This window comes from Rhamphochromis sp. 'chilingali', assembly GCF_963969265.1.
Source record: "Rhamphochromis sp. 'chilingali' genome assembly, chromosome: 5".
Classification (NCBI taxonomy): domain Eukaryota; kingdom Metazoa; phylum Chordata; class Actinopteri; order Cichliformes; family Cichlidae; genus Rhamphochromis; species Rhamphochromis sp. 'chilingali'.
The window spans coordinates 9,138,344-9,156,844 of record NC_137932.1 but is presented as its reverse complement, the minus strand read 5'-3'; the positions used below and the strand labels follow the sequence as shown (position 1 = coordinate 9,156,844).

The window sequence follows — 18,501 nt, the reverse complement described above, 5'->3', positions numbered from 1 at the left end:
ATATTTTAAATATTTAGAGCTGTTCATGTTTTACATTTCTAATGTTACACAAAATCTGACTCTATATTTATACCAGTATGTGCGGAGCGGTGATGTCACTTTGCCAGCTCACACGTTGCTGGGGCTGAGTACCGTAAACTGTTTGCTCAGCAATCTTTAGAATGACCACGCTGACCTAGAAACTGATCCTGAAAGAGTGGGAAAAAAAATTTCCAGAATGTGTGACATTTGCAAATGATTGCATTCTGCTTTTGGTTTTCCATTTTCCACAGTGTCACAACTTTTTTGGGAATTGAGGTGATATGCATGAGCCTGCAAATGCACTACTTTGAAAGTGTGTCGGTTTCCAAAAAGAAAAAGTAACTTAACACCTTATTTTGGGATGAACTTGTTTTTCCAGAGCTGCCAGAGAACTGGACAGACACGAAGGAGACTCTGTTGGAGGGGATGGTGTTCAACGTGAAGTACCTGGGTATGACTCTGGTGGGCCAGCCTAAAGGAGAGGACATGGCCTCTGCTGCCATTCGCAGAATTGTTGCCACGGTGAGTCTCTATCCCCCATTAGAAGCTTAAACCTAATGCATTATAATGCATGTCACTATATGAGCTGTGCTGGTATTACTTGATTTTACTAAACTAAGTAGTGTATAAATTATACCCTATTAGCAAAAATCTGTCATCAAGATCTAGAACTTAGAACGTTTTTATTGTCAATGTACAGTTGCTTATACAGTGAAATTAGTTAGCCAGACCACAAAGGTCACAATCATATTTCTAAAGTTTAAAGAGGGAAACTGTGAACATTTCAACTGCAGTGATATTTATTTAGAGGATTACTGTGACAATGTACTTTCAAATTCCAGTGCACATTATCTGAGTGACTCTAAGATGACTGATTGCTAAATTTAGATTTCATCCATGTCATCTTAATGGCTCAGGACATTGTTTTAAAGATAAGCAAGCAAAGGGTCAGTGAATTTGATTGTCATCATAACAGGAGCAAAATCACTGTGACACTGTCAGAATCATTTAAACTATAACCTTTGATTATTGTCTTATATGAGTATTAAGGATAAACAGCTCAGTTAAAGGAAATCTTTTGATTGAGACGTTCTGCGAAATATTTAACAGCTTACTGCGATTACTCTTAAACCAAGTAATCAGCATCATTCACAGGGAAATTTCTGTAATATGCTTGCCAAGTTGTTTACAAAGTTTATCTCTGTGTCAGGGTTTGCACGTATATGCATGGAAATAGAGCAGCTAATCCAGGATTATCAGGGGTTGCACACATGCAGAAGGCCAATCTCTGTTTTCATGTTTGTGCTTACCACCAGCATACTGGGGATTTCTGGGTACGGTTTTCTACATTAGTTCAGCCGGCTGGCAGTTTTCTCTTGAAACTACAAGAAAACCATTGCATTTAAACCAGTTAACTTGGAAACATACCAAGAAGCCAATTCCTGGACCGTTTTTATTCATGCAAATTGATACTCATGTTTCTGTTTCTACTAACGCTCACACTTGCACACCTATTCACTTGGCACTTTCTCAACAATGCAAATGTCTGATGTTTCTTTGCAGAATGAACAGCCTGGCACAGGCAGCAGTACAATCATAAATCCCCCGCCTCTCAATTAGAGACTGAACCAAACCTAATGGTGGGATTAAGATTCAGTTGATTTACACCAAGACAAAAAGTCTGTTCCCTCGGTAACCATTATAATTGACTGAACTGAATGGGTATATTGAATAAATAAGTGACTTTTCTGTTCACTACATGCTTCAGTAAGACATGATTAGACAAGACAGGGGAAGCAAACATAGAGAAAGGCTGAACTTGGCGTATCTCAAGCCGACAGATTGGTTTTTGCCTTGTGGCATGGCACTCGAAACATGACGCCGGCAACTGTAGCCGTTAGCGCTTCCTGCATGAAAGAGCTACCACAATCAGCTACAGCACGCTTTTAAGCGTTGTGGTTCTAAGCAGAGACTATTGTTCAATGTCACCATCTCCAGGGTATTACAATTCCTACAGCAAGCCATGGCACCATTCCCATTGTCCTTGAGAAGTCCTAGTTTTGTTTAAGCAAAGATCTCACTCCTACTGATCTTTAGCTTCTCACCATCATTCTTTTATGAATAAAAAAGTTCTTACACAATTCAACATATGGAAATACTAAATTATGTAGTTCTTTAAATGTATTTGTATTTATATGTATTTAATCTATTCATTGGTGGTCACTCTACTGATGCTTAGCCTGATATCTGTTGAGTGTCGCAAAAAACTGCTGTCATTTGCTATTTAATTGTATTATCTGGAGGTTATTGTCACTGTCAACAGTATTTTCTGGAAGTCCAGATGGTGTAAAGTTTCAGGGAGAGTCAGTGGCTGCTGGCCCGACCTGGAGTGCTCATTCTGGGCTGCATGTTGCAGCTTTTCTCCCCTCATTCTGTCGCTTTTTATAAAGCAGGCTGCTTGGTTTTGCTTAACAGCATACTGTTTACAAGTTGAGGGCTTTTAGTGTTTGATCAGAAGGTCATTTCGTATTAATGTCAGAGTGACATAGAAGGCCTGCATTTTCTTCTATGAGGCAACATTTCCTCCAGTTTCCTCATCTTCTTTCATCTATGTTTGTATACACAGTGTGCGTCTGCTGTGCAGAAGTCTTGAGCCATCCTTCCTTTTTCCTAGTTTTTGATAGGAAAATGAGAAACGGGTGCAGCAATGGCCTCCTTTATTCCTCAACATAGCCAGGCTTTCTTTTTTAAGAAAAAATGTTTAACTAGTATTCAGAAATACTTCTCTAAGTTACTGAAGGACATTCAAAGCTCTTTTTTGGATTTTGGCTGCCTTTTTTTCCATTCTTTATCAAGATGATCCCACACTGCCTCAACAATATTAAGGTAGTGTTTCATTGTCTGTTCTTTTATCCTGGTATACTTTTATTATAGCGAGTTTGAGATTGTTGTCGTGCAAAAATACTATCTGGAACATGCCATTGAGACACGTTCCAGATGATATTACATGTTGGATCTAAATCTGACTATATTTTTCTGCGTTCATAATTGCATTCATTTTGACAAGATCTCCAACATCGCTGGCTAAAATGCAACCATGACAGAGCCTCCAAGGTGTTTTACAGCTGGCTGTAGATACTCACTGTTGTACCTTTCTCCTGACCTCATCCGTACACGTTGACAGAAATTTGAACCAAAAATGTCACTTTGAATTCATCACCCCATCAGAACTCTTGCCACTGATTTAATTTGGCATAAATACAGCCACACTTCCATTTCAACCATCTTTGATGAGGCTTGAGAGAACAGTAGACGGATCAACTGAAGGGCTATATCCATCTCTTAGATCCTGTGTCAGGTCTTTGATGGATTGCTTTCTATTTCTTAAAGACATGACCTTCATATACTCTTCACCTGCTCTTGATTGGTTGTACAAAATGACTATTTCATGTCAACTAAAGAAATGGCACAGGCTACTAGTAACAAAGTGCTTAAAGATGCACTTTAAAAAGACTGCTTGAAGTTTCTTCTTTGCTATGTTGTCTAATTTTGTACATACGATACAGGTTCATCCCTTGAGTTGGGTACCTCTTTATGCTTGAAAAATATATATTTGAGAGTTAAGCATCTTAACAAAAAGAAAAAAAATCCTCTGAAAATGGTCAGGTACAAGGACTGGACTGAAAATGAGTGAAAAAGCAACAAACATTCCAAAACTTTGAAAGACCTTCAGAAAGCCTGGAGAACTGTTGTTCAAGACCACATTACAAATGTTAATAAAGTCTGGTTCACTGGACGAAATGAGGGGTGGCTCAAGACTTTTGCACATTACTGTATATGTTTTGTGTTCAATATCCACAGGCCAGAGCCGGTGCAAAGAAGTTTCGGAAAGTAACACTGACAGTCTCACCGAAAGGCATCGTTATCACAGACACAGAAACCACAGACCTCATAGAGAATGTCTCCATTTACAGGTACGGCCATCGCATTTCTATCCTGAACCTGTTAGTCCACAACAGTGATTGATTACTAAGATTTTTTTTAATACTCATGTTTCCCAGAGAACTTCCCTTACCCCATTTTCCTGTACTTCAATTTTTTGCCCTTTTCTTAAGAAAAAAAAAAAAAAAAAAAAATCCCAAAAACTGAACAATCAGCATGGTTCATAAAAGTTGACATTCATTATCAGAAACAGTTCCTCTCAGGCTCTACTGTACTGCTACAATGTACTCTCTGTCTATCTGTGCTCTAGATATAAACTGATTAAAGTGGAAAACATTATAGTGGACTACAACCTTGCAGAGGTACCAGCATTGGTTCAAACTTCCCAAGCAGCGTGTGCATGTAATATACTAGTTTGCTATCAGAGTTAGCAGATACACCTGCAGGGATTTGGAACTGAATGAGACAAACACTCCAGCAGAGAACTCATTTGTACCAAACTCAATTTAAATTCAAATTCACTTAAATTATTATTTTTTAATTCATTTTACAAGAGGTCATTGGTTTGTCCCCTCTTTTCTATAATAATTTGCTGCTATTTTATTTCTCCTTTATTTTATTCTTTGTTCAGCCATTCTTTGATATAATGCTCTTAATATAAGTCTTGTTGCTGTTGTTGTTATGATATGGCTTCATTTTTTGACCTTCTATGTAGGTCATTTTCCCTTCTGTCCATTGCCGTGCTTCTTTTGCAGCATTAAACTAAGCAGTTTTCTGCTCAGAGCTGTGGTGAGTGGGTCAATTAGGGGTACATCACAAGATGATTATCTGTTGTATCACATCAATTTTGGACTAAATGTTGAACAATAGGGTAATGAAATATCTTCTTTTGCCTGGCACCAAAGGGTAAAGGAAACCAATTACAACAAAAACATAACAGAAAGTGGGTAAATCAGCCCATAGTGTGTGTGTGTGTGTGTGTGTGTGTGTGTGTGTGTGTGTGTGTGTGTGTGTGTGTGTGTGTGTGTGTGTGTGTGTGTGTGTGTGTGTGTGTGTGTGTGTGTGTGTGTGTGTGGATATGATATGTTTGGCTGGCTTCTCTCTGGGTAGCATTCTATAATACAGCCTTGGCCTCTTGTTGTTGGGGATTACAGTCTAAATATCATATGGCTGGACTGTGATTACAGAACAAGCTTTGATAAAAGACGCATGTGTTTGAAGGTGAATCGATGTGTGTGCAGGTGTAGCTCTGGATCCCCTCTTGATCCACCTTATCAGCAGTAACAGACCACAGGCTAGTGAAACCTGCCTCGTCTTTGATCTCCTTCTTTTCTCTCCTCTTTTCCTTTATACTGTCTAAGGAAAAAAAAGCTCCTATTTATGCTCATTATCTTAAACTGAGCTTTGAACACAGGACAACAGAGTTCTTAGACTGAAACTCGAGCTTCGATTGTTTGCCGAGATATGATACAGGACTCAGTGAAGGACCACATGCTGTGCTCGGGTTGACTGAAGATTTTATGGAACCCCACCCCCACCTCCACTTCCTTGTAGCCACCCCACCCCCTCGTATCTTTTTTTTTTTTTTTTTTGCTGCACATAATCCATTTGTTGGCCAAGAAAGCAAGCAGAGTGTGAAAGAATTCAAATCAAGCAAATCAAGACTGTGTTTAGAGTGCGTAGCATCCACAGGGGGAGTTAGATACACAAGTTATGTGCACATATGTCCACACATTGTGACTTTGTGGATGTAACTTGCACAGTGAGTGTGTATGTAAATTTGTGTGTTTGTAGAATTAATTTTGGATTCACACTGGGTTAAAGCCAGTCTGTTTCCCCTCAGGGGAAGCTTAGTGGGGGTTAGAAAACAGACAGGAGGGCATTGTGCATGGCATAGAAAATAGGATCCCAGCACCCATAACCCTCCCACTGCACCCATCCACACCCAAAACAATGCAATACTAACCTGTATGGGTGGAATTTCACTTTTTACAGTTTCAAAATATCCAATAGCTTTTAGGGGGGGGGGGGTTACCTCATTGGCACTTTTTAAATGATCATAACTCTGTTACCATTTGTGCCAGAGACAGAATTAAAAGGGTTTCTGAAATGAGAGAAGACAAGCTTTATGGGGATATTCGGCATGTCATGGTAGCACAAAGCTTTCACAAGGTCCTCTGTCTGAACACAGAAAATTAATCTCAGTGCGCTTCACATTATCATAACTGCTGAAATGTTTTCGCTATAGAGAAAATTTAAGTGGTTCCTGAAAGATGATAATTATTTTGCAATTTTAAAGCCAAAATTAAAAAATAAGTCCAGGTAGCCTGTATACTTTGATGTTAAAGGGTTAAAGCTTATTGTCACAAGCTTGATGTTCCCGGATTTGCAGAGCTGCTGTTGTCTAACTGCAAACAGCAGTGAAGGATTACACCACACAGGAGGTGAATAGATGATTTTCTACCTCAGGCATAACCCTGGATTGTAATGATAATACCTGTCAGTAGTTTACAGATCAGTGATGGCGCTTATATATAAGGAAGGAAGTGGAAAACATCCATTGATATGATAATGAAGCAGAGTTCCTATTAGGGAGAAGTCAAATTTTCTGCTTCTAACAAAACACAATTTTCAAAAGTGCACATTAGGTGGGGTCCAAAGATTCACCAGATCCAGTTAATCCAAATTAAATGTCAGAACCTATTTGGTTTGACAGCTTTCTATCAAGAAGAGCCAGGTTAGCTGTTTACCTCCAGTCTTTATGCTAGGCTAAAGTTACAGCTTCTTGTTCTTAGATCAGTCTCTAACAAAGGATTCCTATAGATGTTTGAACCATAATCAGTGATGAAGAAATCTTCCTGTGTTTAGTTCAAAATATAAGTAATCTGTGTGTTTTCTGTTACTGGGTCATGCACAGATTTGCAGATCTGCAGGTGTAGGAGAAGATGTGGGAGTTTGATTAATGCAGCCACTTACTGGATCAGTAGACAAGTGGCTGGTTTGTTTTTGAGTACTGACACTCTGGAGAGGCCTTTATGTGCGCCGGTGTAGAAAAATCCAGATATTCAACGCCAATACAGTAATCGATGTTTGTCATCCTTTTAAAAACATGCTTTGTTTAAAACATGCAGACAGAAGATGCTCCCAGCAGAGAACATTGTGAGGGTGTTCAGACTCCATCTGGGCTAGCGTTGCTGATTCATATTCTGACAAGAGCTCTCAGGGAACAGCCAGCATATCAATTAGCAGAGCATACGGGTCAGAAAAGCAGAGCTGAAATGCAGACTGACAACGCACCTTGTAATGATACACGTGGTTCTGACATGTGTCTGTACGATCTCTAAGCTGAGGCTATTGGGTGTAACAGTGATCCTAAACATTCATGGAAACATGGCTTCTTTCATCATTTTATTTAAAGATGAAAAAACCCACTGCTTTTTCTTTCTTTTTTATAGTATTGCTAAGTTGAAAATTGAACAGAAGTTATCACTGTCGAATTAAGCAGCAGACCTGTTTCATTCAGCGTATGAAAGGTTTGAGGCTTTGATGTGTGAAGATCTATTCAGGCTTTGTACTGTAAATATTTAAATAATATCCAATCACGTTCTCTCGCTGCCTCACAAATACCGGTGCGGTACACAGTAAGAAGATCAAAGGCTTGCAGTCCAGACAGCCCCTTTGGAGATATGATGGCGACTGACAGCTCAGCTTCTGTTGTTCAAGCTTAGCGGGAACTATGCGATACTGTCAGGTTGTTTTTTTTTCCTGTTGTTCTTTAAACCTGAAGGCCTGTATTGAAAATAAGATCCACTGCGCCGCACGTCTGACACTTATTATCCTGTAATGACTAAAAAGTTTTCTTAAGAGTTTTTATAAATAGAAGAAACGTGTCTTTGGCACATGGATTAAATCTTACATGTACATTCACTGGACAGAGGCCTCTTTGTTGATGAATACATGTAACTATATGTATAAGTCTGACTTTTATGCTGTTGACAGTAGAAGTCAATGTGGCATGTGCTTCTTAATATGATTATTGTGATATTGGGATTTTGGACAGTCCAGTGCAAAATAATAATATTAGTAATGTGAATCATAACTGATGCACAAACAGCTTTGGGGTCACTGACTTGCAAGACATGCACTGCGTGTGCACTGACCTATTTTAATATTTCGCTTACAGCACATTGTTCTGGGAAAGCTAAAGACTTACTGTGAAAAAGTTTTATTTTTTTTTCATAATAAGGCTAAAAAAGGTTTTAAAAATATGTCAAGAACAGCTAAAGCTTAGATACTGCCATTAAATAAAAATAAAATGTCAAATGCTGCAGTTACTGATTTAAATTCTATTCATAGAACTTTTTCTGAGGTTAGCAGATCAGTCCTTAAAAAGCAAAAGAAAGAAACGAGAAAAATGCAAAAAACACAACACGCCTGATGTAATTTTTAGCTGCTATCGCCTTCAGGGTCTGCTTCCTTTAAGCCCCAGTTATTTTTAGATCACCCCTTCTGATCAGTTGCATGTGCGCTGGATGTCCGCCACTAGATCAAAATAATGATTCTTCAAAATAAATCTCATTTTGCGCGAGCCAAATCTGGCAAGTAGGGCAGTAGCTTAGTAGGGATTGTGTTGGTGTGGCCAAACAACTGTTTTTGAGTGTGGTGTGAATAGTTGCAACATGATGAAAGCATGGTACGAGACAATTTTTGGGTCACTGACAGGCTTAACTTGCATAATCCAAAATAAAGATTGCTATGCTCTTGGTTGTGCTCCGTTTGTTACCTTTAGACACAGGTCAGGATAATTTCTCATCAGTAGTGTTTTCTGTACTTGCAAGTCGATTGCGAAATAGCAGATGCAGTGTAGTGGTAAGAATGGAAATCTATGTTTGCTAGAAGCGATCCAGATGTGCACAAGGAGATGCCTTGAAGGGAGCATATTATTTAGTAAATAAAATTCTGAGAACACAAAGAATTATGAAGGCATGTGGATGCTTAAATATTTAAAATAAGTGAAATTCATCTTGTGGAAAATATATGAAGTTAATTAAAAGCACATACTATCTCAATAGGATGATAATTGAGTTGTATTGAGTAGTACTTGAGTTTCGTCATTCTTGTTTTCTAATTTTAAATAGGTCAACCCTTTCAACTTTTCCCTGCTCATTTTTATGCAATTACGGCCCCAAATATAAGTTCGCGCTTCGGGAGAGGGGGTAATACGCAAAGCTGGGTATCCTGGGCATTGCTATGTGGGTCATGCATCAGTGGTGCAAGCCAGCAAACAATCTGAGATGGAGTAGTGAGCGCTGTTGATTTCATGGTTGTTGTTTGATCTAATACATAACTTCATTTTTAGCACCACTACCCACCCAACCCCCACCTCTGAATTGGGGTAGCAAATGAGTGTCAGCCATCCACAAATCCCCTTTGCACGTAGTTTACAATTTGCTCTAATGATGGCAGATTATACAGCCATCAACCCAGAGCTTTCTCTTTTCTCCAGTGATGATGATGACAGCATGAATATAAAAAATAGCAACATAGCTCGTGTCGAAGAGTTCTGCTATCGGCTCTATGGAAGGAGCCCCTAATTGTCCTTGTTGTGCTGTTTTTAATTATAGTGAAAAAGGTCAAGTGCAACGTTTACCGTGGCTAATTTGCATATCTATTTAAGGCAACAAACAAATGACGCATGCTGCCGATTCAGGTAACCATCGCATATACACAGAGTGACTGAAGATCAATACAGCTTCTAATAGCCTGTGTAAAATCTGACAAAGGAAATTCACTGCTTTTGTTGCCTCAGTGAGCCCCAAACAAGCTGCTGTGGGAGAACAAAATGGCTTGGTGGACTTTGTCTGGATTGGGTTTTAGATAACTATTGAAAATCACAGGGCCGAGGCTGTGGCTGGATTTGCAGACAATTGGATTTCTTGAAAACCAGATAGTGGATTCAGTGTGACTGCTGGGAATGAGGTTTCAAATGCAATACAATCACAGTGGAGATCAATTTGTAATCTTAGACTTTCTATTTTCCACTGATGGTAGAAATTTAAATGTTTATATATACCCACATGATGGGGACATTTTTCTGCGGTTGATAAGAATTCGCAATATATTATGTAACTGTCAGGGAGGTTATTTCAGAAAATCTTCAGCAGATTTACTGCAGTTTCAAATGCCTTCCTGCAGTGGTTGATGCTCTCAGATAAAAAATGAGGAACAGCAAACAGTTGATCTGAATATAATATTTTTTTAAAAAGTCCTTTACCTTTGAATAATTCTATCATTTTCATCACAAAAGTGTAAATAATGCTCCTTTGCTGAAAATTCAGGGTTAATCGACAAGCTCAGTCTTTAAAGGTAACATTTTATCAACATTCGAGTTCGGCATGAAACACTTTCTCTCCATCCAAACTCTGAAGTTCCTACAGCTTCAAGCACAACTCACTTATGGATGTCACTGCTGCTCATTTGTCTTTGCCCAGCTGTGGGACTCAATCAGCATATTATTCATATCCATTGCTCTGGTGCTGTGACTGGTGTGCTCATGCATATGCAAAAAGTAAACCGCAAAGTTACAGCCTTAATTGACATGTAGGCAGTGCAGCTTACCTTGATCTACGAGGTTTCATTCACAGTGCGGACTAGTAGGTAATGTTGTGTACTTTGTGTCGCATGTGTGACACTAAAGCCTTCCTATTTGTACTTTTTCGTGTATCATTCATTATAAATGGATGTACACTCATGGCAAAATTCAAACTCTTAAGGTTTTACATATCGGAACATAATTAAAAAACATTATATGGTCCGCACTGGGTCTGAAAATTAACTAAATACAACCTTAGATGAACAGAAACACATGAGATATTACACCCTTACCGCTTCCATAGGAGTTAAGACTGTAAGTAGCAGCTGCGTGCTGCTAATCCACTGTTAACTGGTTATCAGTAAATGTTAGCATCTCCCATGAAATCAGAAATTTTGGTAGTTCTATGGTTTAGAACATTCAGCTATGTGTTAATACAATGCCAAGGAGGGAAGACTGCAGCAATGAATGAACGGTTGGTGATCATCAATCTGGGAAGTGTTTTAAGGCCAATTATAAAAACAGGCCATCATTCTGCAGCGAGAAGGAATATTCCCAAGTGGAAAACATTCAAGAAAGCTGCATTGGAAAAAAATAGAAGACTTCTGGATAGACGAGATGTTTGCACAGCACTATGTTTGGTGAAAACCAAACAGAGCATATCAGCACAAACATGTTACACCAACTGTCAAACACAGTGGTGGAGGGGTGATGATTTGGTCTTTGGGCACCTTTTAGTTATTACTGATCATGAAGTCCTCTGCATACCAATGTCAAATGTGTCAATAATAAGTCAAATGTGAGGCAATCTGTCTAATGGCTAAAACGTGGCTTACATATGGCCATACAACAGGATGATGATTCAAAGCAAAGGGACAAATTTATAACAGAAATGGCTAAAAAAAAAAAAAAAACCCAAATCAAGTCATTGCAGTAGCCCAATTAAAGTCCAGACCGCAACCTCATTGGAATGCTTTGGCAAGTCCTTAGGTTTGCTGTGTATAAACAAAACCTAATGAACTGAGAAAACGTTGTAAAGGATGGTCAAAATTCTTCCACAGCAATGTGAGAGACAGAAAATTATTGCTTTAAGTTATCGTTATCAAATGTGGTTCTACTAAACTACTAAATCATCTTCGTTTTTCCTGCGTTCCTTCTGCATTTTGCTCCATTTTTGTCAAATAAAAATAACATGGTGTTTTATGTCATGTGTTGTTAATGATCTTAGTTTTATTCACCTATTTTTAAAACCTGGTAAGGACTAGATATTGCTTTATTTATGTGCTTGGCTGAAATATGTAGAGCCGTTGTAACTGACTGTATATCATGTGAATTGATGGAACTGCTACACTGCAATAAAATTCTGTTCTCTCTCATATTTCTCTCTTTCCTTTAAAACAGAATCTCATACTGCACAGCAGATAAAACTCAGGATAAGGTCTTTGCATATGTTTCACAGAGTCAGTTCAACGAGACTCTAGAGTGCCATGCCTTTCTCTGCCAAAAGAAGAAAATTGTAAGTCTGCAGTGCCGTGGGTTTCTTGTATATACCTGGATTTAGACTGATGTGTTGGATATATGTTGTCAGACTTTAGGAGGATGCTCAGTTTGTTTCAGGACCAATAATTGTGAACTCTAAGTGCAACATAACAATGGGTGGCGTGTGGCTCCATCTTGTGGCTGTTTCCTTAGTGATACTTGAGATTTACTTCTGTGGTTAGTATTAAAAAAATACTGCTTTCTGACAAATCTTTCACAATAGATACACTCTTATCCAAAGAAAAAGTTAAAATATCTTCTTTATCACAAAATCAAATACCCATTATTAAAAATAATTTAATTTCATCTAGTTTCTCTGTGTTATTCTCTTTCCAGGCTCAGGCTGTAACATTAACAGTAGCCCAGGCCTTTAAAGTGGCCTTAGATCTTTGGGAGATTGCTCAGGAAGGTAAGTTCCCTGAACAAAGAGGAAATGACTCTGGAACTTACGTTTATACTCAGCATTTTGTGGACATTAAATTGTCTGTGCATAAATGAAAGTTTCAAGTATAGTTGGAGTCTGTTATTTTCTAAGAGTTTGAAACAGCTTCTTGGTTCACAGACAAAAGCAAGAAGGCCAGGACCTGCTGTACGTGCGCAGCAAGCAATGGGCAGACGGAGGCAGCGGACGCTCAGTGTGTCCCAGCAGGTAACTTCATTTTATTGTGTCCTCATCCATATTGTGTCCCCGCATATCGAACAAGAAATAACTATATTAGTGAAAGGTAAAAGACAGCAGAATGTTAAATACTGTGTTAACTGTGAAGTTGTTTTAATGTGATTTAACAAATTATCTAGTTCTCAATATTAGAAATAGCAACAAATCCAAATTAAATTCATTTTCTTTGCTTTTTAACAAGTCTGACACATCACCATAAAACCGGGGGGGGGGGGATTATAAAAATTCTGTTGAATTCATAATCAATATTGTGCCAAGGTGTGTTATATTAATTATATTACAACATAAAGACCCTACAGTATTAAAAAGAAACCCCGACAACCAGACAACCCCCGACGAGCAGGCACTTGGTGACAGTGGGAAGGAAAAACCCCATTTTAACAGGAAGAAACCTCTGATAGAATCAGGCTAAGAGAGGGGCAGCCATCTGCCATGAGTAGTTGGGGGTGAGGGGAGAAGAGAGCAGATAGAACCCGGGTTTAATAGTTGCTAATGATTAAATAGTAGTGATGTATAAACACACAGAGAGTTAAAAGAGGTGAGTGAAGAAGAAACACTCAGTGGATCATGGGATAGCCTGCAAGCCTGTTGCAGTATAACAATGAGATGCTTCAGGGTAATCTGATCCAGCCCTAACTCCAAAATTTATCAGGATTCGACTTTTTCTTTCTACTGTTGAAAACTTTTGAAACACTTACTACAAATAAGCCTGCAGTCTGAGAGAGAAGTTCTGTGCTAAGATAATGAGGTACTATGAAGTCTTTAAGATATGACAGAGGCTGATTACACAATCTGCTTTCCAAAATAAGGTCATGACTTGAAAATCTTTATTATTGCTCTAATTTTATTGAAAATGGTACAAATACAACTTTTTAAATGTTGAAAAAATGTGATTTTTAATGAATTTGAGGCAGGCAACATGTTTCAGAAGATAAAAGCGTTTTTAGGGATGTGCAGCATTACGTTTTCTTTTTTAAACCACTCTGTGTTTGGGTGCAGACGACACATTAAAACAGCTGAAAGTTTTGATCTACGCTGCTCAAGCTGTTTGGGGCCTTCATGTCAGAAAATTAGAATTCATCATGCGTCACGGCTGACAGTTTCCTGCAGTTTCCACTTTTTACGCTCTGCTAACTTGCAGCTGTCTTTTTGAGTCGCACAATATTTACTGTCGAGACGAGAAAGTGGCGTCAATCTTCTCATCTATCTCTCAGCAAGAATGCCAAAGAGTGTCTTTTCTCTTAAACCCTTTTTTCAGGTTTGTTGCTTCTGTAATCAATTCTCAAGATCCGCGTTTGAAATCAGTCTGCACACGGGGATCTGATTAATGCTGAGAAAATAATATGCTGTGTTATTGAAGTGAAGCAATAATAAGATGCTGATTTGTTTCATCTGCACAAACCTATCCGTTTCAACTCATCGTGACTAAGTGGAAGTCACTGCAAGTCAGTCCTATGATGATCTTAAATGACCTTTTCAGTTATACTAAGTCTATCACAATTTTGGCTTTTAAGTTTTTGATTGACACTGCTCTCTCACAAATGTATCAGTCATCTGTCACTTGTCATACACGCTCAGGGCAAATCACCCTTCAGGGAAACAGTGAATTTTAAGCGCCTTCTAATGACTGTGACATTTATAGGTTATTCTTTATAGGTCAAAATGTTTTCCTGACCTCAGAGGGTCAGCAGACTTACAAAATGAGACTTAATCATCCATTGTTAGTCGCGGCCTGGTTTTCCCAGATTCTTTCAATTAAAATTTGCTCTGCTCCCAGTGGTAGTGGCCTGAGGACATAGAGAAAGTCTGGTGTGAAAGCCTCAAGGACCTTTGGAATAACTACACGGACAGATGCATTAAAGTTTTACAGAGATGATTTAAATTGTGCCTGTCATGAAGAAGTTTTTGAGTGCCACGGGCTGGAAATGTTGTTTCACCTCTTTGAAATCTGACAGCTCTTCCTTTCCTTTGCGTCCGGATGTGTCTGTCCTTTACCTCTCATCTGCCTGTCTCTACTCTGCCCTCTATGTTTCCTTCTTCCTGCTCTTTTGCTTTATTGTTTGGCAGCCTCTCATAAGCACCTGCCATCTCTCATAGATCCAGAGACACATAAGCCCAGTGGGATGGAGGAAAAGCTCCGGAGGCCCTTATTCTCTGCTTCGCTCAGCTCGCCCTCACCTCGTAGTAACCCTACTCGAAGGCGACCAATCAAACATGACTCTTGGGTAGGTCAGCTTTAAAGCGTTACATCATTGCTAGCTTGCGTGCTCTTGCTACCTGTCAAATACAGAATTAATGTCTGCTCCTTTTGCCTATAAATCCATGCCTGCTTCAGCATTTGGGTACTGCACATTTCAGAAGTTCTCCACTCCTAATATATCACTATGTCTGTTAAATCCTCAAACCAGCTGCTTTTAAATACTGGGGTTAGTGGTTAGTGACATTGCGCTTTTGTGGTTGCTGCTCCAAGGCTTTGCAATAGCCTTCCTTTCACAATCAAATAATCCCACTGTTAAATGTTCATACATAATATTTGTTTTTAGTTTTTTAAACCATGTTTATTTCATGTAAAATGTATCATTTCAACTTAGTTTGATGTTGTCTTTCTATTAAATGTGCTTTAAACTTTTAAACCGAATAAGTGGACTAGAATGATGAATATGGTCATATATCCATGGACCTCTTCTTTACATGAGCCAAATTTAAATGGAAAAAATTGAAACTTTAAATTTCAGTGGAAAAAAAGATTAAAATGTAAAAGTGGGAAGGAATAGTATAGCATGATTATTGGTCATATCCTGCCATTTATCCTCTATAAAACGTAATAAATATGTGCAAAGTATAAAATAATGGGAGCTAATTTTATACATTTATTGCACATCTGTATATAATCTGGTGTTCAGTTGCAGATTTTCAACACTAGGTGACACCATACCCATACGAATGTCTCCCATATACACTGATCTCATACACGGAAATCCCGATGATGCACATTTTTCCCTGATGTGCCTTTCCTCTCAGTGAGAAATGATCCTGTGGCTGAACGAGACCTGGTTCAAGCTGGTTCAAGTTCATTTTATTGCTGCAGTTGTGCAGTTTATCATCTGTCCGTGCTTATTAAGTGGGGTATTTTTCCAGGGTACTTTCTCATATTGTACTAAATATCTATTACTGTGACTGTTAATTGAGTTGCATCTGTGACTGGATTAAGAGAATCTATTTTCACAGATTGATTCCTCAGTAGCAGTTCATTTATGTGAATAAGCAAACAGGCAAGCACCTGGCTCAGTGCAGATGCACAAATGCTTGAAAGTACAGAACGAGCAGGATTATAACTTGAAGCACTTTGAACGTGGACTGAGTCCTATTGTTGTGTCTCAACAGGATGTGGAAGATGGACTTGAGGATGCATTCTCAAGGTGAGCTTTGTTCGTGACTGTAATTCTGCAGAGCGCTAATGAGAATAAAATCTGATTTTCTTGTTTTATGCACACTAATATTTAAATACTACCATAAGAAACAAATGTATTCAACACATTGTGACAATGAATATTGCCTTTTGATTACAGTTGAATAGCTCCTGAGTTACACTGAGGGCCTTTGAGTCTTTGGATGAAATATCTTTTCTTTTGAAAACAGATATTGAAAGTCACATAGAAACTGAAATAAGCAGGCGAATGTGATAAACGTGATTTTCCAAGGTACCTTGGTCTAAAAGATGGCATTGAAACTGGTGAAATAACTTGATATTCAAAGCAGCTGTCTTAAGATATTTTCACAGTGGCATGCAAAGGTTTGGGTGGGCATAATCAAAATTTCTTACTGTGAATAGTTGAGTGGGATTATCTGATCTCCAAAGAGTTGTGTGAAAAATTCAAAGCTTTAGAAATGATCTGACTCATGCAAAAGACCTTCTGCAAGTTACAAGTTACACACTCTGGAGTTATGCTGCGCTGTTTCACTTTGTTGTGAATCCTCCACTAATATGACCGTTGTGTGAGAGGCACCTTTCCACCAAATTTAGTGTCAGAATTCTGCAAATTTGTCTTTTATTTTATTCAACCTTATTTTTACAGGTAATCCCACTGAGACTTAGTGTCTTATTTACAAGATAAACGTGTTTCAATTTAAAAAAAAAAGAAAAAGAAAAAAGAAAATAGTGCTACTACTGTATAGTAATAATATAGTAATTATCATTTAACTGTTCTTTTAACTCTGTGAACTTGAGGAGACCAGATTCTGTTGTCTTGAAAAGAAAATATGTTCCCTTTCTTGCTTCTTGTAGAATCTCAGCTTCTCCGAGGCTGTTCAGATACTCTTTTGCCTTATTTTTCATTTCATAATTTATGAAATGTTTTAAAGGGGTGATAGCTCTGGACTCCAGGCTGCACACCCTGGTTCTCTTCCTGTTGAGCCGCTCTTTTGAAGTACATGCAGAATGGTGTTATCAGCATTTTTGATGAAATATTCCAGGCTTTTCCTGAAAAATGTATACACCACAGCATGTGTTGCTCCAAAAACATTTATATGCTGTTACTGCTGTACACACCAATGCATTAAAAAAACTTTCCAGTCTTTCATCACCCCTCACCCAGCTTCTGTGAAATGTGTTGTTTTCACATTAAAAGGAGGAATTTATTTCCTTATTTATTTGTGTGTTTATTTTTAATGACATGTGGCGTTTTGTTTTGAAAATCTGTATTATTATTTAGCTCTATACGCAATGGCCAACCTTTTTTGAAAAGGTGAATTTGACTGAATTTTTATTCATAGGTTTCCATAAATATACATTATTTGTTTTATAGGGCATCACTGTACAACATGCACCCTTAAAGCTGTAAGCTTGTTCTAAACATCAAGCATAATTGACTCATAGAGATCATGTGGAACAAGCAACCTCCTTTGATTGCTACAAGATCACCACTTTCCCAGACAGAGGTTTCAGGAGCACACCAGCTCAAACCAGTGCGGGAGCTCCACAATGCATCAACACCTTGTCACTGAACTAGGATTACGATACAGCGCTTATACCACGATGTGTGACAGCTTGTAAAATTGACTTTTTATAGGTGTAGGATACCTGCAGAGACAGGAATGTGAGTCTCAGGTGAAATGAGACATGAGGGATATGAAAAAGTCACACGTCAAAGGAATACCCCCAATTCTGCCTGATTGTTACAAATCCTTGCATGCAGATACCCAATTTAAAAATTGTGTATCTTTTAAATTAAATATATAAACATAGTATATTTCACCTGTTACTACTTGATGCACTTGATCACTCTGAAAACTCGCAGCTCACAAAATGTATGATTGTCTGCATGACTCTTAATTTCGTTGTGTAGCCAGCTTTCAGTCTCTGAGACTGTGTATACATCCTACAGCTCTGTAAAATCTGTCTACAAAGACAGAGAAGAGCTACAGAAAGATGGTGCTGCACACATTAAAGACATTGCACTCGTTAAGCTGTGCTGCCTGTGGCTAACGGAAGTTTTGGGGAAAGCAAATGAGTAAATTCGACGAAGGGATTTTCTGCATGTGTGTTTCTGTGGAAGTTGCTTTTACATGCGTGGAGAGCAGAAAAGGAAAGCAGGTCATCACTCAGGCACTTCTCAGCAGGGATGGGGACAGTTGTCAAATAGTGGGTAGGTGAAACTCTAGATAAACGTCTACTAAATCTGACGTCCTGGGAGTCGCACTAAAGGAGTTTGAAGTGTTTAGAGTGAAC

The 18,501-nt window shown here is 38.5% G+C and overlaps 1 protein-coding gene across 2 annotated transcripts in view; it reads left to right on the top strand.

Annotated features, from left to right (window-relative positions):
- The window catches only part of LOC308397002 (low density lipoprotein receptor adapter protein 1), a 47,892-nt gene that overhangs the window by 22,586 nt on the left and 6,805 nt on the right, over window positions 1–18,501 (top strand). For both annotated transcript variants that reach the window (XM_080882710.1, XM_080882711.1), the window contains exons 2-8: window positions 401–543; window positions 3,883–3,995; window positions 11,957–12,071; window positions 12,431–12,503; window positions 12,657–12,743; window positions 14,871–14,998; window positions 16,158–16,192. In XM_080882710.1, coding sequence (XP_080738836.1) covers window positions 401–543; window positions 3,883–3,995; window positions 11,957–12,071; window positions 12,431–12,503; window positions 12,657–12,743; window positions 14,871–14,998; window positions 16,158–16,192 — 694 coding nt within the window. The remainder of the gene's footprint in view (window positions 1–400; window positions 544–3,882; window positions 3,996–11,956; window positions 12,072–12,430; window positions 12,504–12,656; window positions 12,744–14,870; window positions 14,999–16,157; window positions 16,193–18,501) is intronic.